Source organism: Pectinophora gossypiella, chromosome 2 (genome assembly GCF_024362695.1).
Source record: "Pectinophora gossypiella chromosome 2, ilPecGoss1.1, whole genome shotgun sequence".
Classification (NCBI taxonomy): domain Eukaryota; kingdom Metazoa; phylum Arthropoda; class Insecta; order Lepidoptera; family Gelechiidae; genus Pectinophora; species Pectinophora gossypiella.
The window spans coordinates 14290014-14313814 of record NC_065405.1 but is presented as its reverse complement, the minus strand read 5'-3'; the positions used below and the strand labels follow the sequence as shown (position 1 = coordinate 14313814).

Below are 23801 nucleotides of genomic sequence, written 5' to 3'. Positions count from 1 at the left end.
ATGCCAAATTCATAATTACGGGATCACACAGAAATACACACACACACACACACACATACACACACACACACACACACACACACACACACACACCCACATAGACACTCCTTCTAACTTATAAATACTATATATTATATACATATTATATTTTTTCACATACCAGTTTCTTTTGTACGTTTAAAATGTTTCATCTGTTGCTTCTGGATAAGTCCGAACAAAACCAAACAATGTTAAATTTTTCGGGCCCCTGCGATACAGGCTTATGCTTAGTGCAGGGTCCGCTGTGTTATCTGTCTATATGTAGATTTTCTGAAACTACCTCATAAAACCAGTTTTTTGTAACAGATTATTTTTGTAAATCTCTTTTTTTTTTTGAAATAAATATTTTTCTATTTTCTATTTTTCTATTAGTATCATTTCTCTAGCGTTATCCCGTTTTTCACCTCTATCGGTTATTTATCAATTTATTCAGACTTGGCAAGTGTCTCTATTATCGAAAGCCGGTAAAGGGGCATGTTCTTCTATCGTGTGGGTTGTGAGGTGAAGTACCAACCTCATCAACCCTGGTGTCAAGGTTACTATTGAGCCGCCAAAGGCCCCTGGCATGGCTCATGTAACGGCTACTTACTTTACTTACGTAAGTTGTAACCGGGACCAACGGCTTAACGTGCTTTCCAAAGCACGGATCATCTTACTTTCGGACAATCCAACCAAACTAACCAAACTAGGGACCACAAAGTAATTTTTGTGATATGTCCCCACCGGGAATCGAACGCAGGACCTCCGGATCGTGAGCCCAACGCTCAACCACTGGACCAGCGAGGTCGTTCACCATGTTGACCAAGCTGTTCTACGTGCTTAAGCTTTCAAGGCGATCGCTGTGCAAGTCGTCTGTGACTTCGAGACGCTGCTTTATATCTGATGTCTCCTTCGGTGTAGTAAAGCTCAAACTGAGCTTGCGCGACGCGGCAAAATATTCTCTAGGAGGTAACACTGTCGCTCCGCAACACTAAAGTGTGTTTTTATTCATAACAAATGATGGAAAGAATATTGACCGTGACTTTACTAATAGGCTAGTTTCCAATTAGTCAAATTGGTTCCTTTTTACTAAACGTCAAACCATGAAATTACTAAATTACGTCATAGGTAAACGTGATAAAATGTCGGACGTTATTGTTCATTAAAGTTCATAAATAAGTTGAATAGAAAAAAAGAAAATATTATTTGTCAGTTTTGGATCTGTATTTATTTAGTAATTAGAATTTCATAACTTATCACCCAATTATAGATGTTTTAACATTCTTTATATATATTTCAGTAATCTGGAACCCCTGGGCGGAGTACGCGAAAGAGATCCCGGACTTCGGCGACGACGAGTTTCCGAACATGGTGTGCGTGGAGGCGGGCCGCGTGGCCGCGCCCATCGTGCTGCTACCGGGCACCGCCTTCGAGGCCAGCCAGATCCTGCAGGTATACACTACACTACTCTACACTAAGGGTTGAACCACATCTGGCAGCAACTCATAGCACTTATACAGGGTGTTAGTGACATCGTAACAAAAACTTTGAGGGGTGATTGAGGCCATGATTCTGAGATGATATCGAGTGGAATTTTCCGTCGCAAAAGTATGGAACTGAAAATAATAAAAAAAAAAACAAAAATTTTTATAAATTTTCAGACTGAAAATTCCACTTGATATCAACTCAGAATCATGGTCTGAATCATCCCCCTCAGTATTCGTTACGGTGTCACTAACACCCTGTATAATATTTGTTTATGTACACTCTAATTCTATTAAAGTAATTTGGTATAATAATTATAATGTATGGAACACGACGTTCGTGCGTCACCCAACAGGGTCTACATAATATCAGCGTTGTGGTTCACGCCGCGACTTGTGCTGAGTGAGGCCCTTTTATCTCAGGACGTCCACCCCCACTTTACATCCGACAAACATCCGACTTGCTTTTTTGTAATTGTTTTAGTGGAAATTTGATATGATGTTGTTGTCTTTTTTTAAGTAGTAACAGAAAAAGATAGAAGTATGGGAAAGTGCGATGAGGTGGCTGACAGATGTAGTTTGACCCTATAGTGTGTCGGTATTCGGACTAGTAGCTGGAGTTGTCAAGCCGCCTGAAGATTGAACTGTGTATTTACATCCCACTGCTGGGCACAAGCCTCCCCTCAATCAACTGGAGCGGGTATGGAGCATACTCCACCACACTGCTCCACTGCGGATTGGTGGTGTTTTACTGCTAATAGCCGGGCCCAACGGCTGAACGTTCTCTGAAACATGGAATCTTCTTACTTTTTCGGACAATCGGATGATTCAAGCATACAATGTCTTTACCAAACAAAGGACAATCTCACAAAGTAATTTCGACAATGTCCCCATCGGGAATCGAACCTGGACCTCCACACCGTGAGCCCAACGCTCTAACTACTGGACTACGGAAACTGACTAAAAATTATATTACTTTCAGGTGATGTAAGGCGTGTCGCGTGCTTTCCGAACCCGTCCAGGTGCGATGTCAATTTGATAGAAATTTGAATACGTCGAGACAATATTCGAGTGGGGGCCTCAGCAGGAATTTCGCAGGACAAGTAACTCACAAGCGCAGATTCTGCCACACAAACTTAATGTTATTCCATGTTGACAGCTCTAAAACTAGGTCTATCTCTTTCTTGCACCCATCGTATGTGAAGGACAGCACTTTAGAGCTGCCAAACTAAAAATTAAGTATATGACACCAGACACCACTTGATTATAAACTTTAAAAAATATAATTTCATTTTTTTATGTAATGAACATGATAAGGGCTTTAGTTTTTAATACATAAGGGAAGAGATTGTAAAACTTAAAATCGATACCTATTTCTTTTCAAAAACATTGGGAGCGTTCAGAGCGCCCACAATACAGCAATAATATCTTATAACAGGCTTAGTAATTCCTATAGATACTTAGTAGTTGAAGATAGGTGAACAATTCCCCTTTAGTCTTTTAGGAAGACAAGCCAAAACGATCAAATGGTTCTAGAGATTAGCCCGATAGGTTTAATACTATGTATTGGTGATATGAACAAACACAAACATTCATCTTCCCTTTTACTCAATCTACAGTTCCGCTACGCAACTAGCCCCCATTGTAAGTTAACTATGTCATTCCGTTTGTACTATAATTATTTACGAGTTTAACGTGTAAGTAATTTTATTCGAGTACTATTTGTTATGAGTGATAGGCACAGGATAAAGTGATTAGTAGGTTGACTAAGTTCTGGATTGATAGAAAAGCAATGCATATCGTATTATCTGACTATCCAATACAGTCATTTTTGATCGGACGACGAAAAATTTCTCTGCCTACTTCTTCGAGTGGTATAATATATTATGTGACTCAGCTCACTTAAATGATATTTGAATTCTTTATTTGCTGAAATACATGAAATTGACCGCGCATTCTATCATAGTTGGGCAGATATTACAATTGTGAAATTATTAGTCAACTTACTAAAACTGCTCACTGTCTGTGGAAATTCTTGCCAAATGAATGCCTCTATTTTGTAATCTTTCTTTTCCATTTATACTTAAAAATATGTTTCCGAAACGATTTGTGCCAAAATGAAACTTCAAAAAAAGATATGTTTCTACGTATGGTATCGAAAGATCTGTTACTGTGATTCGACTTTTGCACTTAATTGTAAGTCTAGTACTTCCTTCTGTCTTCCGCTAGTTTTCTCTTGTGATATCTCTTTTGTTGTCTATACTATACACTGTCTTGTGTCCTAACAATTAAACTATACTTAACATTATTTGTAATAACATAGTCGTTGCATTCAATATTTTTCTTCTTTATTTCAGTTTCAATAACGTTAATCATTCCAGTTAATAAGTGTAAGTTTGGGAAATGATATTTATCTAACAAGAAATACTCATCAGTTTATCGATTTGATGCTACTTATGTTGATGCTGCGTTATCAGCTAACATTCCTTGTGCATTTTAATCTGTTATTTTGTGAGAGTATGTACCTACGTCAAATCGATTTGAATGAATTTAGTTCTTGTTTTGAGATCTGGGGGCCTAAAAGGGCCGCGATGAAGCAATTCATATAAAAAAATAATTTTGCCATTTGGCATTTGCGCATATAAAAGTAAGTGTCAAATAGCAATAACCCTTTTTAGATGAATTGCTTCAATGTCTTTTTTAACCACCATTTACTCACGGCTAATACTCAAAGCCTCTTGTTTTGTTAGCAACTTGTTTCGTTACAGTACTACCAGTTAATTTGACGTAAATATATTATTTTCTTCACAATTCATGTATAACGCCAATAAAGAATCACTTTTTCACATTCCGTTATTGTTCCTTTATATTAACTTTTTTTACAAAAGTCATGTACATAATGTACTCAAGCACAAGATTGTACAAATTGATGTGATTTTTTTTAAGTACATTTTTATTTTGTATTTTCTTTTTAATTTGGAACATTTTGGAGGCTTTTGAAAGTATACGAAGATTAATGTAAGAATATGTACTTAGGTATTAATGAGTTCCTTTGTTTTATCGATACGATTGGGTACTGTAAGTTAGCGGCGTCATATCGGCATCAAAGATGTTAATGTTCTATATAATTAATGTAGTGTTGCTACTAAGTGAATGACACTGGTTTTACATAATTACACACTACACAATGTTAAAAATGTAGTTGTAGATTCCAACTGAAATGTATCGCGCGTCCTTAGAAAAGGAACCTTCGAGAATGTTCTTAAATAAATTTAATTTGTGAATGCAGATTGTTATTTTAATCATCGAATTTTCTATGGATTTCGTGTTTGTCAAGGTACACTTATTTATCAATAATGATTAAAATAACATCTGTATATTTTAGATAGTGGGATCTTTGGAATCGCATAATAATGAACTAACGTGTAAATGTAGGGCGGCTAAGGCACTACTGTTAATGTTTATATCGAGACTCGAAACATCGAAAATTAGCAACGAAGTGTACTTCCATAGGTGCAATAAATAATAAGGAATCTATAATTCGTTGGTTTCATTTATCGCCCTTTCTATAACATTAATAGTTTACTGCGCACACACCAAATACAAAATTACAACAAAAATAGAAATAATTAAAACATAATGGCCCCGATTCCTGCAGACACCGCCTAATTTTATTTTAAGTTATATCCGTCATTTTCATATCCGTCGAAAAGGAAAGGGACGGATGATTCACAGCTCTTAATTTTAGGAAGAATGAGTAAATGAATGAATAACCCGGGCGAATCAAAAGGTACGTCGCTGGTATGCAATCTTATCATTATTGACGGATGTAAAATTTTTAGACGGTTGGTTTAGATTTGTGCTTAAAATTGACGTGTGTTCCATAAATTTTATGCTTGTCGATTACCCGTCCCTTTCCTTTTCGGCGGATAAGAAAATGACAGATATAACTTAAAATAAAATTAGATGGTATTTACAGGAATTAGCACCAATAACGGGTTCTTACCGCGCTTAAAATAGGGATATGAGACTCGATATTTCGACACTGTTGCAAGTGCCATGATCACGGGATGACTGTAAACCGCGTAAACTTAAAACAATGTAAAAAGAGAAATACCTCTAGAAGAGTACACAACAGGTTTCTATGGTATATAGGTAGTGAGAAAGAATTTTGTCTTATCCAAACATTGATATCCAAGCACCTGACTGAAATATAAGTAAAAATGTTAGTTTTATATTATTATTGAATATTTTCAGAGTAAATATTGCCCACCATCGGGATAGACAGCGAGGCAACTAGAAAAGAAACCAAACAACTTATCTACCTAGACATTTATTAATTTAATACTAAATTTACGATTGCGTCGACGCCTCTGGAGACTCGGACCCAGACTTAATATCCCACGCACCTACTTCTGTCAAGACATCCTTCTTTGACTCAAAGTATTCCTTGTACCACATGATATGGTCTTGTTTCTCCTTGACAGTGTAGAAGGCGTTTTTGGACAGCCCTACGCAGACGAGCTCCATGAAATGGCGGATAGGACCCTTCTTCGGACACCAGTCCTCGAGCAGGGAGTCTAGGAAGACGTGCTCGGAGAAGTGGACATTTTGCTCCTCCTCCATTCCTGAAAAGATACTGTATATTATAAAAGTACGCTAGGGCTAGTTAGTGGGCTTAGTACGAATTTCGCAAAAAAACAAGGAAAGTACAGGGTGTTAGTGACATTGTAACGAATACTGAGGGGAATGATTCTGAATATAATATCAAGTAAAATTTTCCGTCGCAAAATGTTTATTTATTTTTGGGTTTTTTTTAAATTATTTTCCAAGCCAAGCCAATTGTGGTTTTGTTTTTGTATTTTGACGAAGCTTGTGCAGATTTTATTACGTATGAATTGAATATGCTTTCCCTTATTTTATTTTTTTAATATGAATGTTGGTACTGACGAAGCCTGTGGTGGATTTACATTCTGTTTTTTTTATTATTATTGTTTCTGAATAAATATTAATTATTTTCAATTCTATACTTTTGCGGCGGAGAATTCAATTTAATATTAACTCAGAATATTGATGTCGAGTTTCAAGTCCTATGAGTGTATATTTACCCAACTTTTTTTTAAATTACCTTGTTCATTGTCAATGGGGAACTTCCAGACTTTCCCCTGCTCTGTCCATAGTATCATCTTCTGGAAGTAGTTGGCGGGTGGCTGTGCGGTGGCCAATGACAGCTCTCTTCGCTTGAGGCTCTCCCATACGTCCAGTTTGGTGCCGTAGTTGGAGTCAGTGGCCTTGAAGATGCCAAGAGGTTCGCCGCTGAATATGTTAACAGTTGTGGCCTGTGGTAAACTGGGGAAGGTAATTTCAAGGTTTAGAAAAATATGTCATTTATTAAGTTAGTAAGCTGCCTGTCCTTTACTCCGAGTCTGTTTTTAATGGATGTGAAATAATAGTAATAGGTTAGTTTCCAACTAGTCAAAACACAAGATTATTATGGAATTTGTGTAAAATAGCACTGTGTGATGTCATAGAAAAATGTGATAAAATGACTCACTCGGACTTATTATTACGTTCTTCTTGATTAATTTAATGAGTAAGTTAAATAGAAAACAGAAAACGTTTTTCGTTAATTTTAGATCTGTCTTTATTTAGCAATCAGAATTTCATAATTTATCTTGAACCAAGTACATGACCCGATTAGTATTAATTATCAGTAATTAGTATTAGTAGTTTGCCTGTCACCTTTTAATATAATATTTATATTTATTTATTGGACATCAGGGTTGATGAGGTTGGTAATTCACCTCACAACCCACACGATAAGAAGAAGATATAATATTTATTGTGGGTGATAAACATTGGTATATAAGTACCTACTGTAGATTGAACATGAGCTATATCTACTGTACCAGGCAAGAGCCTTCACTATTCTCCATTTGTCCGGCCAAGTAGTTAATGCTATTTGTGGCAAATCTACAATGAGTCACATCAAAAAATAAATATTTACAGTACTTATATAAAAGGTGATTGGGTTAAGCTATGCTCACCTTCTCTTCCCAGTAGCAAAACCTTCTTGAGGCTTGGTCTTCCTCTGTGTAAATCTGGTCTTCTGTGGGTCACTCCGGGACTGGCTGACCAACCTCTTCACCTGCTGCCCCCTGGTCGCATTTGGCAAGTCATCACTCTCCTTGCTACGGTCCACCTTCATACCAATTATTAGGTCACTGGAATGATAAGAAACATAAATTCACTACTACATACAAATTGGGGTAGTTAGAGGTACATCCATCACAAGATGAACAAAGTACCCACACCTCACCGATCTTTCTGTTAGTTTATCTCCTGATTAACAACCTTCACCCAACCAGCCAAACTTCTTTCTTCCTTTTTTCCTTTTCTGTTTCTTTGATTTTAGTTTTCTGTTGTGCAGCTCTGCCTACCCATATAGGGATTAAAAGTTTATGAACCTTATGTAAAATAATCACAAATACAAATGCAGAGGCTAGGTTAGCAATACATTTACATTGTTTTATCTAGATAAGTGTTATAGATACCTCAGGTTTGTAGAAGTCTGGTTAATTTTTCCGAGGACTTTAGACAGTAGTTCAGCCTCTGTCTGCTTCACATCACCTCCAATTGCCTGAGCCACATCACCAGCCGCTTTGGTCAGACTTTCTTCTGGAAATAATCAGCACACATGATTTGTACATATTCTGGTTGTTTTGGGCCGATCATACTTTTTTATGGTTTATTTCTAATATCAAGGAATAAATGTTGAAGTAAGGGTCAAGCGGTCTCAACCCCTCTTTAGGAACCCAGATTGACCTAGCACAATGTAAAATGTATTGTGTTTGGTATCTCGACAAAAGAGAGGTTAATATTGTTAGGTACTCAGTTAATGTTGCAGACAAAGGCGCGCGAATTCCCTTAAAAATTAAATCATTTCATAACTAATGAAAGTTAGTTGAGTAGGTAGGTACCTATTTTCTCCGTCTTTCGTTCGATCTCGTCAGGTTTCTGTTTGCGCTTCCTTTCAGGTGCGACTGTGAACTTCTTGCTATATTCGTCATCAGAAATTACTGGTTTAGCAGTCAGCATACTTTTCAAGAGTTGTTGTATTTTCTCCGTGTCTGTAGCTTTCTTCTGTGCTTCCGGAGTTTTTGGTTGGTTCTCCGGTTTTGGTGGTTTCCCATCATCAGAAGGTTTGTCGGATAAACATCTAGCTACAAGTCTAAAATCTCGCCTGAACCTTAGTCTGAAAATAATTGTTCAGCTTAAGGTTAATAATGGATACTGACGAAATAAGTCCATTTATTAGAAGAACATATGATTCATGAATGCAGACCTGGTTAACATTTTGAAATAAATATAGGTTTATTTACGAAAAATCACACGAATTTTACTTTTTAGGTTATGTTATACATTCCATTACGCGCAACATGACAGTTTGTTCAGCTGTCAAGTCCGATAAAAATTTCTAGCTGTCAAAGTAAGCGGAACGGAACGGATAAATTCGGATACACGTACTGAATCTACATTAATTAAAATATCTATATTCATCCTTCTTGTTTTCACTTTTTATATGGATTTCAGAAACAAAGAAATGTGATGGACTTATTTTTCAGCGTAAATTCATCATTATTCTATCTTTGAACGCCAAAATCTAGCTTCTTTGTAGATGATTCTTTGAGATGTAGATTCTTCTTTCTCAATCTTTGTAGATCAGTCGTTCTATCCACTCCAATAGGCATAAGTTTATGTATTTACGGAGCAAAACTTCTATGGAGCATAAGGCAGGCGGTTCAATGCGTTGGATAGTTAAAGTAATAAAATAAACTGCTAAGTACTTTGTAATAGGCCATTTATTAACGGACGGGGAAATTGTCTACAAAATTATTACGTTTTTACAATAGTTTGCATATATTTACAATCAACTTACAGTAGTAGGGTCTCTTGGACCAATAAGTAACTGGTACTAGATGTATGGGAACATCCTTACTTAAATTATTACAAAAAACTTTCAATATTACACCACAATCTCTTACAAGTAGAAATGCAGAATCTGTACATTACTGGGTTCTCTATGTCTAGAATTATCATTTAGTAATCTCTAAATTATATGGCGATATCACATGGATATGATATGAGATAATGAGACAAATATGCGCATTTCTATAGGAATGCATAAGGCATTGTCAATCACTTAAGGATTTATAAATTATACTACTAAGTTTTCGGGTTTCTAAACACTTTCGTAAATAATATATATGTACAATGTAGTGCACGCTTCGCTAGTCATAAAAACCCGAGTAAATATTATGAAGATGATGGAGAAATTGTTCATGTAACTACCTATTGAACAAAATCCATAAGTGTTCACTGAAATGAATATTGTCTCCTATAGATATTCACATACACACGGCTAAAAAAGTTACAACGAAAAGTAGAAAATGGCGAATGCCTTTTATGTATTCTCATAAAATCAATCTAAGCAATGCAGGTAAGACTATAATAATAACTCTCCTTTTTGTTTCGTCGTCGTGTAACAACTTTTTTAACCGAACAATAATTAATAAATCAGCACCACAATAGAATCCTTACATCTAATTTTAACCTTTCAATTCACTATTGACTTGCACATTACCTAATGGTAAAAATCTTGTAAAATAATTGCTATTTTAAAAAGAGTACTTAAAATTTAAGTAGTATAGACATGTCTAATATATTAGACAAATGTAAAATGTATAATTAACACGAAATAAGTCAAAAAAGGCGTTTGAGCAAATTATAAGTAAGTAAACTTGACTACGCTAATTATTGTTCTTCACACGCTAAAGTAAAAATTACCTATATTGCAAAATTAACAGTGAACCTTCGCACATACAAACAAAATATCAATAAATTTTGACAAACTTAACGCGAAATTTTGGTACAAAACCGTGGGATGCTTCGATCGATACCGAGATCAATTTACTTTTAAAAACTAACTTTACCATTATTTATAAACAAAATGTGTTTAAAGTTTTTCCTTGGCTCTTTAACGACAATAAAACGTTTGCTTAACAAATGAATCAACAGGTGTGGAAGCATATCGTGATTATTCACAAATGTGATGCATTCGTAGCGTATGCAATTACTTTATGTACATTATGGCACTCAGTCACCTCGTTTTGTTTATATACATTATCGTAATATCAAATTATGTGTACTAACCCTTATGCTTCAGTGCCTCAACTGAGAGTATAATAAGGGCATACACCCGTATTCTAAGATCCATCCCCTACTCCGTCTTCAAATGAGGCGACCTTGAGGTCTCCTTGAACTCAGCTTAAAATCGGTATTCTTAGACGGGGCCTCAACTATTATTTTGTTGGCAGTATGGTATGCTCGATTCAAAGACCTTAAGTCAAGGACATAAATGTCAACTTGAAATACCAAAATGCGCAGCTAAGTCCGATTCAAGTGGAGGACGAGTCGAGTGCACATCTTAGAATACGGGTAATAGTCTTCTTTGTCTTTGCATTGACTTGGCAGTTGGCAGTGACACCGTCTCTCATCCCCCGCGCACTTATCACCTCTTCTTAAGATACATAGTCCTTGAGCAGTTTGTTGGTTTCACAGTCCGTACGCGGGGTCGCAATAAAACTAACCTACAACTATCACAGCCTATTAGGAACTAAGTTTGACGAAGCCGAAGTAGGTATAACCCGGCCGAAGCCAGAGGGTCCTGTTTGGTTCTCTCTGGGCGATGTTGACGGTGTCTCCTTTGTACAATCGGGTGACAGTTTGTACTGAGCAGGATATCTGGGATTTGTCTAGTGGGCGCGAGCTGGAGTCGTCCCCGGTAGCGCAGGTGGTCAGTAGACGAGGGTCCTGAGACGGCTGGCGCGCCCAGATGAAGAAGCAGTTTGGTGCATGCGTTAGGTACACCACCTGTAAAAAATATTCTTTTGTTAATCGATATATATTTTTTTGGGTAACATCGTTCACTAAATTGGACACTCTCCTTGATCGTGACTAAGTTGCTGTTTAGCTCGATCTTGGCCTCATTGTTCTTGGGCTTAGTATTATTCTTTCACATAAGCTTCTTCTATCGTGTGGGTTGGTGGATTATCAACCTCATCAACCCTGGTGTCAGGGTTATAGAGCGACCAAAGGCCACTGACATGACTCATTTAACGATTACGTACATTAGTAAGTAGTAACCGGACCCACGGCTTAACTTTTACTTTTGGACAATCAGGTCATCACCTGATGCCTGTAATGTCTTAACCAAACTAGGGATCACAAGGTGATTTTTGTGATATATCCCCACCAGGATTCGAACTCGGGACCGTGAGTCTAACGCTCGACCATTGGTTCTCAGAGGCTGTTATGACATTATGAGAGAATCCTATACTGAGAGACTTAACTACTTACTTGAGCATAGACCAAGTAGAGGCCGCTCTCCTGGATGGTAACGAAGTTGTTGTTCAGCTCGATCTTGGCCTCGCTGTTCTTCGACGACACCTCCTTATCGCGCACCCACGGGCCGAGAATCACTGGAAGAAACATAGGCTGGTTAGATTATGTAAATATTATCCTACTTATATTGGCCATGTGTTTGTTTCAGTCACGAGTACTAATATGTATACACTTTGAAATCATGTCACATTAATTTATTTGACAAATTATACCTTAAGTCTCATTAAATGTCAAATAAGAGTGCGACAGGGTTCAAAGTGGGTACATATTGCTCATGACCGTACTGTAGTTATAACATGCTTCCTGCTGATTCCAGTACACACCATCTAATTTTATTTTAAGTTATACCTGTCATTATCTTATCCGCCGAAAAGGAAAGGGACGGGTAATCAACAGCCACAAAATTTATGGAACACACGTCCATTTTAGGCAGTTTAAAAAGTCCTACCAAAATTTTATATTGGCCTAATCACCCGACAAAATTAAGTTTACAGCACACGTCAAATGATTTCATAGCAGCGAGATGCCAATTTTATTCGCAAGGTTATTCATTTTAAAATTAACAGTCGTCAATCACCCGTCCCTTTCCTTTTTGGCGGTTAGGAAAATGACAGGTATAATTTAAAATAAAATAAGGATGTGTCTGCAGGAATTGAGGCCATTATGTTGTTTAAATATTTGTATGTTTATGTGCAATAAAGTAGAAAGGCACGTAAGTTGGTCCTGGCTACAAGACCAAACACCTCCACCAAACTGCATTGGAGCAGCGTGGTGGAGTATGCTTCATGCCCCCTCCGGTTGACGAATTTTAATTTATAAAACCACTAGCCTGGTGACGTTGTGAGTTATACCGGGTGGCGTGAACGAGGGTACATCTCGTCCCAGTCTTAGGAGGCCTATACCCAGCAGTGGGTGGACACAGGCACACACTACTACTATCGTGTGGGTTGTGAGGTGAATTACCTACCAACCCCATCAACCCTGGTATCAGGGTTATTATTGAGCCGCCAAAGGCCCCTGACATGGCTCATATGTAACGACTACTTACTTACATCAGTAAGAAAAAAAAAAGACAAATAGATAAATAGACAGAATTTATAAAATAGCAACTTTGTACCCTGTCCTTTTTCTACGACCGCGCGCCCATTTCGTGTGTATTTATGTGTCTTTTTTGAATTTTGAGTCGACATATTATTTTACCATCTATCCTCCTCATAACTACACAAGTCTGCATGCACCATCATTATCTGCGTGAGAGTCAATAATATATCCACTGCCTTTTTAGACCCCAGTTGCCAGTCGATTTAATAATCATTCTAGAATTAGAAGGACACGGATCTAATCTACAGCGATAACTTATCGCTGGGTTGCCAAATTTTAAACGTATTTGTCTGCTTTTTAGGTCATATTAAAATACAATGACACGATTATAGGTAGATTTTGCTTTTGAATTAGTGGCCTTATTTGGGTCATAAATTCCTTTTTGCAAACATGGGTTTCTGAGACTCCGCGCAAGAGGTTTAGGAACTGTGTTCTATCAGTATAATACAATAAACATATTTTCGTTGCACCAAAAAAAAAGAAAGAAATAGCTCAGTTCGGAGAACGCGTGACTTAAATCGTAGGGACACGGATTTGAATCCTAGCTCGGGCTGTAAAACACTGAATTCGAGTTTAAATTCATGTTTGAATCATAGATGATTGATATCACGTAGTTTGCAGGATTTGTGCGTGTTTAATGACTATAGGCACTCCCCTATTACCTACGTGTGTATGGAACTGAAACAGAGCTAGCGAGGAGTGGATGTACATACTATACAGCCCTACCTAACGGCATCCGTGGTCCAGAGGTTGCGCGTTAAGCTCACGATCCGGAGGTCCCGGGTTCGAATCCCAGTGGGGAAATATCACAAAAATTACTTTGTGGTCCCTAGTTTGCTTAGGACATTACAGGCTGATCACCTGATTATCCGAGAGTGTTACATGAGTCATGTCAGGGGCCTTTGGCAGCTCAATAAGAACCCTGACACAAGGGTTGATGAGGTTGGTAATCCACTTCACAACCCACATGAGAGAAGCCCTACCTACCCCTTCGGGGATACAAGCGTGATGCTACGTTATGTTAAAACAATCATATATCAAACACAGCACAGGATGTGAACTCCTTGACATGATTCAATATTGCGCATTACTTATACTACTTAATATCACTTACAAGTATCGTGACAAAGATTAATTCACATTATCAAGTGTATTAAAACAATTTCTTCATAGTCAGACATTAGTACTATGTGATAGTACGTTAATAATAGCTAGTGACATCAATTTCGTAGTATCTTTTGATTGCTTTTGTTATTAAACAGCATTATCAGTAGTGGATGATAGCCCCTCGAGTTTACACCACAATAATACCGCCATCGGAGTGTGAGAATTGTCTGTTGTATGTACGGTCACGAGTACTAATATGTATACACTTTGAAACCATGTCACATTAACTTTTTTGACAGATTAAACCGTAAATCTCCTTAAATGTCATATAAGATAGTGTGACAGGGTTCTAAAGTGGGTATACGATATTGCTCATGACTGTATGTGCATCATGTATGTATCACATGCATAGATAAACTCACGCCCGTAATCCTTTATGTGGTGGGCAGTCTATTTTTGCACGTGATTTATTGTACATTTGCCACAGACGGCATTAACTACTTGACCGGACAAATGGCGTTGCGGGCTCTCACCCGGTACAAAATTTAAGAGGCCTGAGGGCGCCCATTGATGCCAGTTGGGAGCGAACCTCGGCTCAGAGCGTTGCAAAGAATTAATCGACGGTAAGCGCCGATTGAGGGAAATCGTCGACCACGCCGGCGGGGTCGGTATCGGTGTCCTGAAGTGTTTGTTGTCGCGAGCTGATTGGCCGCCTCTATAACTAGAGTAATCGGGTCGTCGGGATCGTATATGACGTCCTTTGGTGGGCAGAGTTACAAGTAGCTAAATGATAAGCTGCAGCAGCTTTTGATGGGTACTAAGTTCTCCGGTTGATTGAGGGAAGGCCTGAGCCCAGCAGTGGGACGTATAATGGTGATTTATGTTTATTAGTTTTTTACTTCTCACTGACACTGTTAGCTCAACCATTACAGACGGCGATACGGCTCAACACGTTGGTCTTACAGAGAAAGCTCGGTGAGGTGTAATCAGAAATCAGAATCATTTATTCAACGTAATTATCATGGATAAACTTGTTGAAGGATAATGTAACATTTTTGAATTTACGTCATTTCGCAAGGTGTTATGGCTGAGGAGAAGAAATGACAAGAAACTGCAACAGCAACACATCTATTAAATCAATGAGGGTACAGTACAAGTTATTTAATAACTAGAGGAACACATTCAATACCAGACATTTTTATCATTTAGGTATTCATTAATCTTATAATAAGCTTTTTTAGTAGTGTTCAGTTTAGTTGTGTAGGTACTTAGTTCATCTTGCGCTGGATGTACCTCTGACCACCCCCATTGGGATATAGTCGTGAGCTTATGTTTATGTGTTACAATCTCTGTTAATAATTATCCTCAAGTAGTATTGTATAGTTTAATAAAGATGACGTTTGATGATGCAAACTACTACATAATAGCCGCTACATAGGCCATATTAATTCTCGGAATGTTTTCTAAGCGTATGCAGAATACAGACATAGTATTAAAATAACTCGTTCTAGCGATAACTTGCTGGTTGCGGAAACAGACGGCTAAGTTTTGATATCGTATTTATTTTGCCATATGACGGCCATATGGTTCCAATTATAAATGTTTAATATAGTCCCAAGAATAATCTGTATTATATTTTGGTCTACTTGTAAGTTTTTTATCTGTGTCATAAAGTGGCTTATAGTGATTGAATGAAATTACCTAGACATATTTTTTTTAAAGCTCCTAGCCTGATATTTCTAAAGAATTTATATCAAAATAATCGGATATAGATCTTAGAGAGTAACCACCTTACAAATAAAAAATAAACCGGGGATGAACGTGGGTTTATTTTATTTATTTATGGACAACTGACAGCAAAGTTCAGTCGAATTGTATGATAATTGGATTAAATTTTGCTAAGCTGTCAAATACTTAAACCCACGTTCATTCCTGGTTTATTTTTTATTTGTAAGGTGGTTAAAGTACGAATAAATGAACATTGTCAGCAGCCAGAGCCATCACTTTTTCTATTTCTCTAGGAAAGTGAGAATGCTATGTAAGGATAGTGAATGGTAATTTGATTGTTTATGGTATGAAAGGAGGACGGTTAATGAATGGGACGTAAGGCAGTTTTAAAAAGTAAGAAAGGGGAGTCTTTGGTGCGATGTTGCACGGGTGAGACGATTTGGTTTTAATATAAGGTGTGTGTAAAATAAAAGGAGTAAAGACGTTTAAAAAATATCCCGAGTTACTTCATTATCCCACAATTTGATATAGAAACACATTTCTATGTCTCTGCCATTACATTATCATCATCATCATCATATCCCCAGCACTATCCCGTTTTACACACGGTCCTCTTACGTAACCTGAAGATTTGATAGGTCCGGTTTTTTACAAAAGCGTCTGCCTGTCTAACCTTCCAACCCGCGAAGGGAAAACTAGCCCAACACAGGTTAAGTTACATTATATTTTTGGATAATTATGTCCCCCGAGCAATGAGAAAATAGGTAATTATAACGTTAATTCTGAACAGCGCTGTAGTGTATTGATATTGCTATCCTTGTCTCGGGCGCATACGTCATCTGAATACAGAGCAAGACAAAGAGTCAGTCAATGCAGGACGGTCTGCCTGTACAGAGTGATGGTGTGTTGGCGAGCCAAATCATGGCAGTATACAAAAGGTGTACTCTACAAGCGCCATGTTTATTTTTTTAAGGAAAGTAGCCTGGAAAGTCCCTCATTCCCGTTCCACACGATAAGAAGAAGAAGAAAAAGTCCTCATTGATAAAACAAAGCTTATAACAGGCTGTTTATTGTCCAATTGGGCGGCTGATGTGAGTTTCCCTAAGGTCAATGGCTAGGAAACAAAACCTGATACAAGTGTAAACAAGGATAATTTGTAAAACTTTTGTGGACAGGAAAACCAATACAATTAAACTTTTGCATTCATGACACAATTGAGAAATTTAAAATTAATAATGGTTGCGATTTATCTATTGTTTTGTAACATACACGTATGGTTAATACCTTTTGAATCATATTGTTAGCTACTACAGCCAATGACTCTTAAGTATGGGTATACTTAGTAGTGATTTCCCTTCGGGAATACACCAAATAATAAGGAATACAATAACTTGTTATTTATTACTGTTCAGTAGGTATGTAGACATGACTAGCTACAAAATATAATGTAACTAACTAGGGAATGCAATTCCGATTTCGCGGGATCCCAATCTTGACAAATTTTTCGGGATCAATCCCGAAGCATGATATGACGAGATCCCATTCGCGATTGACGGGATTGAGCGGATCTCCTTGAGTTACACTTTGTTTTGATTATGCTGATTTCCAAAGAAAACTTAATTATTTAAAAGATTTTGTTTTCCTTTCAAAAAATATTTCGTTTTAATTATCCTCACAAGCAGTTTTCATTGTGCACTCATTCGTAATTATGAAATAAGTAGGTACCTAATTATATTTCCCTGTCTCATATGACGTATCGACATAGAATAATCATGTATTATTTATTCAGAATCATTTTTTCAATCATAGACAAACTTGTTGAAGGTCAATTTAACATTTTTGAATCTACGTCATTTCAATGTTATGGCTGATGAGAAGAAATGACTAGAAACTGAAACAGCAACACATCTTTTTAATCAATGTATTTAATAACTAGAGGCCCATCATATCCATCTTTGGACTTCGTATCAACAGTGGCTGCAAGTTGTCTTTGATTACTTGTGGCTCTGCCCACCCCATTAGGGATTACGGGCGTGAGTTTATGTATGTATGTATGTATGTAACTAGAGGCCCGTCCAAGTAGCCATTGAGGCAAACCTACTATAAGTCACATCAATAAATAAAAAAGATTCCGGCGAATAGAGAAGCTCCTCCTTTTTTGAAGGCACAGTGGTGAAGGAAAACATCGTGAGGAAACCCACATTACCGAGAAATGCATTTTCGGAGGTATGTGACCTAACCCGTATTGGGTTGGTTTTCTCTTCGCGGGTTGCAAGGACAGACGGGCAGTCGCCTCTGTAAAAAACCGGACCTGGCAAATCTTCAGGTTGGGTAAGCGGACCCTGTGAAAAAAGGGACAATGCAAGATGATGATGATGCAAAAAAGGATAAGTATTTGCTTTGAACTACAATACACTCGAAGGCTAGCCATTCTTATCTATCAACGCTTAGAAAATCGAATAATAAATGTTTATCTAATGATAAGATTACAATGTAAAAACAACTCATTAAAATCACTTCATAAACCGGACAGATGTTAGTGCCTAAGCTCTTACAATATGCAAGCTCTACAAAACGACCTATCTAACGTCGTCTGGTAGCTTAATTGTTGTAAGTGGATGTTAATTGTAATCAAAACATTCGCATATGGCTGCTATCACAAACATAAGAGACAACATGACTCCTATTAGCGACTGTAAGTTTATATAGTGGCTAGATGTCATATTGCGCGGTGCGTTCGCGGCTAAAGCAGCTTCCCGTGTCCTGTAATTGCTCAAAATTCATCCACCTACCTCTAACGGTTGAGCAAATATAATATACTTTGTATAGCGGCCATCTTATTTTTCCGCCATTTTTATTTTTTTCATGGGCAATAAAATTTGAGCAACATTTAAATAGGGTTTGTGAAAATGGTTCAGCTGCGATAGTTTTGCCAGGCCGTACGGTGCCTACCTGATGCGGAGCAGTTTTCGAATAAGGAAGTATTTTTATACTCAACATGACGTTCCGACCAAACCCCCTATAAGCGACCTATGTACCAGTGGTTGCCCAGGTGGAACGCTTGATTCTCAATATGAGGTCGCAGGTACGAATCCCAGCACGGGTGTAAACCAATGATTTTCGAATTTCCGTATTCATAAATGGTTATCACGTTCATCGCTGAAGAAAAACGTTGTGAGGAAACCCACAATTCTATAGCATGTTGAAGGGATTTAGAAGTATGAGATTGATATATTTCTTTATGTAATAGGGGTTTCCCTCGTGTTTTCTTTGAGCTTCCCGAACCCGAGGATTCGAACCCGTGACAACGGGTTCTTCAACTGAGCCATCACACTTCTCCCAACTTAATCCAATAACAAATAACATTTTATTACATTGTTATAAAAAGTTATCGGTATGATCGAATAGATTGTAATAATTATTTTTGCTAATGAAATTCTCGCTATTTCGATTGCAGCGGTAAATCCCCAAAACTTGGGATAAATGGGAGACGCATCGAGGTATACAATGGAGCGAGATATCTTGCTAAAACATAAATATCTAAGTCTATGTACGTCCCACTGCTTCTTCTTATCGTGTGGGTTGTAAGGTGGAATACCAGCCTCATCAACCCTGGCGTCAGGGTTACGATTGAGCCGCCAAAGGCCCCTGACATGGCTCATGTAACGATTACTCACTTACATCAGTAAATAGTAACCGGGACCAACGGCTTAACGTGCCTTCCGAAGCACGGATCATCTTACTTTCGGACAATCGGGATTCGAACCCGGGGCCTCCGGATCGTCAGTCCAGCGCTCAACCACTGGAACACAGAGGCAGACTGCTGGGCACAAGCTACCCCTCCATCAACCGTGGAAATGGGGGGGGGGGATTTGTATTTTGGCCTAATTTGCAACATTACGCGTATTTCAATAGCCATGACCCATAACGTTTCACGGAAGCATGGACAATATTCTTCTCTCATTTGGGTTGAAAGGTCAATAACCGATTTCATCAACCCTGGCCTCAAGGTTATCATTGAGCCGCCACAGGCTCCTGACATGGCTCATGTAACAACTACCATATTACTAAGTAAACAGTAGCAGAGACTATTTAACATGCTCTCCGAAACATGGATCATCTTGCTTTCTGACAATCGGGTGAGCCAAGTTCTAGCTCCTAATGTAACGCCCTCAATAGGTATATCAAACATAATATGTACCACCATCGCATGTCGTACCAGCCACCCTTGCTTCTCCGCTTCTTACTGAATATGTTGGTTATTGGGGTCGGTTCCGTTACACTAACCAAAGGGATGACAAAGTGATCTTTGTGATATATCCTCATCGGGATTCGAACTTGGAACCTCAGATCACAACTCTCAACCACTGGACAACATAGAATATTAGAAATCTACGAAAGGGTCATCTATACTACTGGCGAGTTTTTTGGATCAGATTCAAATTGATATACCTAATAAGGCCACTGGAATATGGTGGAATATGGGGGGCAAACATAGAGCAACACGCGCCTCCGACGGGAAACAATGCACCCCCGTTAGACACTTCATACAAACAACCTCGTTTTACACAGACACTACGCATTGACGTTAACGTACACGCGCATCTGTGTGTATGACGTCTGACGCCATACGATTCACGTCTAAACTATGTTCAGGGGGGGGGGGGGGGGGTGAAACCTAGCTCAGAGGGGAGCGGAGTTGTCGTTCTATACGTAGTATTGTGGCGTTCTGGAACGCACGCCTCATAGTCGTAAGACCGAAAGTCCTTTTAAAATCCAAACCCCATTGTTTAACTATTGTGTCTGGAAATTTCGGCCTTAGGAGGCCATTTTATATACAGGTTAGTGACATCGTAACGAAAACTTTGAGGGATGATTCAGGCCATGATTCTGAGTTAATATCAAGTGGAATTTTCCGTCGCAAAAGTATGGAACGGAAAATAATTTAAAAAATCACAAAAATTTTCATAATTTTTCCGACATAAAATTCCACTTAATATCAACTCAGAATCATGGTCTGAATCATCCCCCTCAGTATTCGTTACGGTGTCACTAACACCCATATCTACTTGTATGGCTACTTGTATGTACTTGTACGGGGTGTAAGTGACATCGTAACGAATGCTGAGTGGGATGGTTCAGCTCATTATTCTGAGTTAATATCAAGTGGAATTTTCCATCGCAAAAGTATAGAATTGAAAATAATTTTAAAAAACTAAAAAAAAATCATGAATTTTGCGACGGAAAATTCCACTTGATATTAACTCAGAATCATGGTCTGAATCATCCCTCAAAGTTTTCGTTACGATGTCACTAACACCCAGTATTGTAGGCCCCAAAGTATTTCTATGACAATGCACAAGATGCAATACAAAACACAAAGTAAGAAGTAGTACCTATTTATAGTGACATACAAGTCAAGTCACAATAAAAATATCTAGGCATAGTAAACACACACATCCTGTGAGTATTCAGTAGTCATACATACATTATCATTTAATTGTATGGCATGGAACATATGGCTCATTGGCACAGTTTCTCAGATCTTGACCTTGTGGTCTTGTAATAAGAGCCAGTTTTACTTTACAGATTAACGTCGTATGACTATAGGTATCTTAATGGCTGATGGAAGTCTTTGTTATTATTCATTCTATGGTATCTAATGGTCATTTCTCATATAACAAGAAACTTGCTTCAAGTAACCCCTACAGCCTATATGAAGACCTAATCATTACAAGAGTGGTACATAACATACATAAACTGCCTATACATACGTCCCACTGCTGGGCACAGGCCTCTCCTCAATCAACCGGAGGGGGTACGGAGCATACTCCACCATGCTGCTCCACTGCGGGTTGGTGGAGGTGTTTTTACGGCTAATAGCCGGGACCAACGGCTTAACGTGCCCTCCGAAGCACGGAATCATCTTACTTTTTCGGACAATCAGGAGATTCAAGCCTGAAAAGTCCTTACCAAACAAAGGACAGTCTCACAAAGTGATTTCGACAATGTCCCCATCGGGAATCGAATCCGGACCTCCAGATCGTGAGCCTAATGCTCTAACCACTAGACCACGGAGGCTGTTAACACAAGAGTGGTACATATCACTAATACATGACTAGTGAATAGGGTCCCACAGCAATGCAAAGGTCTATTCACACAGCTTTTACTTGATATCCTTATAATCCTAATGAAAGAAATTGTAATATTAGAAAACACAATTACAAAAACACAAAGGAAGCACAATCAACTGCCTTATTGCTGAATAGTAATTTCTACTAGGCAACCTTCGAAAGAACTTGCAATATGTATGAGTCTATTTCTTTCAAACAACAAGAATTTTAATTTTTGCAAAATTGCAATTAATGATATTTATATAATGGTTAAATAATAATAATAAAATAGTTATAATAGAAGTACTCACTGTTTCCTCCTATATTTATTTCCTTTACTGCTCCATTGAAGTGTGCAATGAGTGGGTCTGAAAATAATAATAAAGAAATTAATAATAAATACATAACAATACCTGAATGAGGAAATAAATTGCTAAGAGTTACTTATGTTATATTTTAACAAGAAAAGCTGTTTGGCTTATGTAACAGTCTTAATTCCTGATGTAACTTTTATTTTATTTAATGTTTTATTATATAACCTGTTGGTGTACCTTTTTTATAAATAAATAAATAAATAAATAAAAGCTTTGTTGGAAAGACAGAGCTTATATGGTGTAAAAATATTTCATTCATTACAAATTCATATTATAGTTACCTTTTTGGAAAACAGATAAATCATACACCGGAGCCTTGTCCGTACTGGGATTCTTTTTTCTCGAGTCTACTAATACCATATCTTCCCCGAGATCTTCCACATAGTACCGTCTGGCATTCGGTGAGATATCAGCCTTAGCTCCCGAGTCCATTCTGGGTTCTCTGACGTCTATACCTTTGAACATGTGGCGTTTTTCTGCCACCAGTGGACTAGATTCAATCCTGTCTTGGCTATGGTTTAACAGGAACTGGTCTTTCATGTTATCCAGTTGTCTCCTCATGGATATCATCTCATTCCAGTAGTAGAAGGCTATGGAGCAGCTGATCACCATACAGATCACGCTCAGCAGGAAGTTCAACACAAAGAGAACCTTAATTTTCTTGGAAGACGCTATCGAGAACGTCGTATTGATGTGAACGCCGACATCCGCTGGTTTCTCTAAAAAAACAACACGCTTTTTTATTTTAAAGTTTCTAAAGTACAGTTAAGTTTGAAAATAATATCAATAAATGTTTATGGAAATGTCACCTGTGTTCAAATGTATGACAGTCCCGTCCGGGTTCACTTTAGATCTACCAGTATTCAGAAATATGTTCGCAGCACCAGAAGAATTCAACGGGACTCCCTCGCCTAAGTTAACTTTCCTTTCTCCATCCATTCTGAATGTTTCGCAGTAGTACGTAGTACTACGTTCATACAATCATCGTCGGCGTAGGCGTTGGCGCTCCTAAACAAAGGAAGCAAAGCTTTATAAAAAGTTCGCACATGATAACCGCGGGTTGATAACACTAAATGCAAAACATACCATAGGAATCCGAAGCCACTGTTTTAATTTCTTCAATTTAACTAATTTTACACTTAATTTTGTCCTATATTTACACATAAAACTTTAGTTTCTGCACTTAACTTAAACCAGTCCTAAAGAAAATAAATACAAAATAAACACGGACAAGCCCAGCCGGCCGCGAACCGAGAACGGAACTTTTTGTTTTTTTTTTCGTATGTTGGGTCGCTGGGCACTCTGGGCAGTAGCGCGCGCGCGGCTCGACCGCTAGCCTTCGCGCCAAATTCAAACTGGGAACGATCAACGAGTCGCGAAATGCGTACGCGCGAGGGAGGAATGTCGGCCAC

General features: G+C 38.0%; 3 protein-coding genes across 3 annotated transcripts in view; 1 reads left to right on the top strand and 2 right to left on the bottom strand.

Annotated features, from left to right (window-relative positions):
- LOC126378818 (uncharacterized) overlaps positions 1 to 5042 on the top strand; it is a 49986-nt gene extending 44944 nt beyond the window's left edge. Inside the window, exons 7-8 of the mRNA XM_050027240.1 lie at positions 1319 to 1470; positions 2485 to 5042. Of these exons, the coding sequence (XP_049883197.1) occupies positions 1319 to 1470; positions 2485 to 2493 (161 nt within the window). The 3' untranslated portion in view covers positions 2494 to 5042. The remainder of the gene's footprint in view (positions 1 to 1318; positions 1471 to 2484) is intronic.
- Positions 5043 to 5819: 777 nt separating this feature from the next.
- LOC126378647 (28S ribosomal protein S31, mitochondrial) lies at positions 5820 to 8953 on the bottom strand. Its single transcript, XM_050027028.1, has 6 exons — positions 8848 to 8953; positions 8483 to 8757; positions 8057 to 8180; positions 7550 to 7726; positions 6631 to 6851; positions 5820 to 6130 (listed from the first exon to the last, which is right to left on the bottom strand). Exons 1-6 carry the CDS (start codon positions 8856 to 8858, stop codon positions 5856 to 5858), a joined length of 1083 nt encoding a protein of 360 aa, XP_049882985.1. The 5' UTR covers positions 8859 to 8953; the 3' UTR covers positions 5820 to 5855.
- A 393-nt stretch (positions 8954 to 9346) lies between these two features.
- LOC126378699 (uncharacterized) lies at positions 9347 to 23778 on the bottom strand. Its single transcript, XM_050027082.1, has 6 exons — positions 23476 to 23778; positions 23199 to 23397; positions 22671 to 23108; positions 22327 to 22383; positions 11922 to 12043; positions 9347 to 11435 (listed from the first exon to the last, which is right to left on the bottom strand). Exons 2-6 carry the CDS (start codon positions 23326 to 23328, stop codon positions 11172 to 11174), a joined length of 1011 nt encoding a protein of 336 aa, XP_049883039.1. The 5' UTR covers positions 23329 to 23397; positions 23476 to 23778; the 3' UTR covers positions 9347 to 11171.
- Between the last annotated feature and the right edge of the window lie 23 nt (positions 23779 to 23801).

Coding starts and splice junctions, on each gene's coding strand:
- LOC126378647 (XM_050027028.1), bottom strand. Junction 7,727..8,056: donor CAGACTTCTACAAACCTGAG/GTATCTATAACA, acceptor TTATCATTCCAG/TGACCTAATAATTGGTATGA. Junction 6,852..7,549: donor TTTGCTACTGGGAAGAGAAG/GTGAGCATAGCT, acceptor TACCTTCCCCAG/TTTACCACAGGCCACAACTG.
- LOC126378699 (XM_050027082.1), bottom strand. CDS start 23,328: ATGGATGGAGAAAGGAAAGTTAACTTAGGCGAGGGAGTCCCGTTGAAT. Junction 23,109..23,198: donor TGTCATACATTTGAACACAG/GTGACATTTCCA, acceptor TTGTTTTTTTAG/AGAAACCAGCGGATGTCGGC. Junction 11,436..11,921: donor TCTACTTGGTCTATGCTCAA/GTAAGTAGTTAA, acceptor TATTTTTTACAG/GTGGTGTACCTAACGCATGC.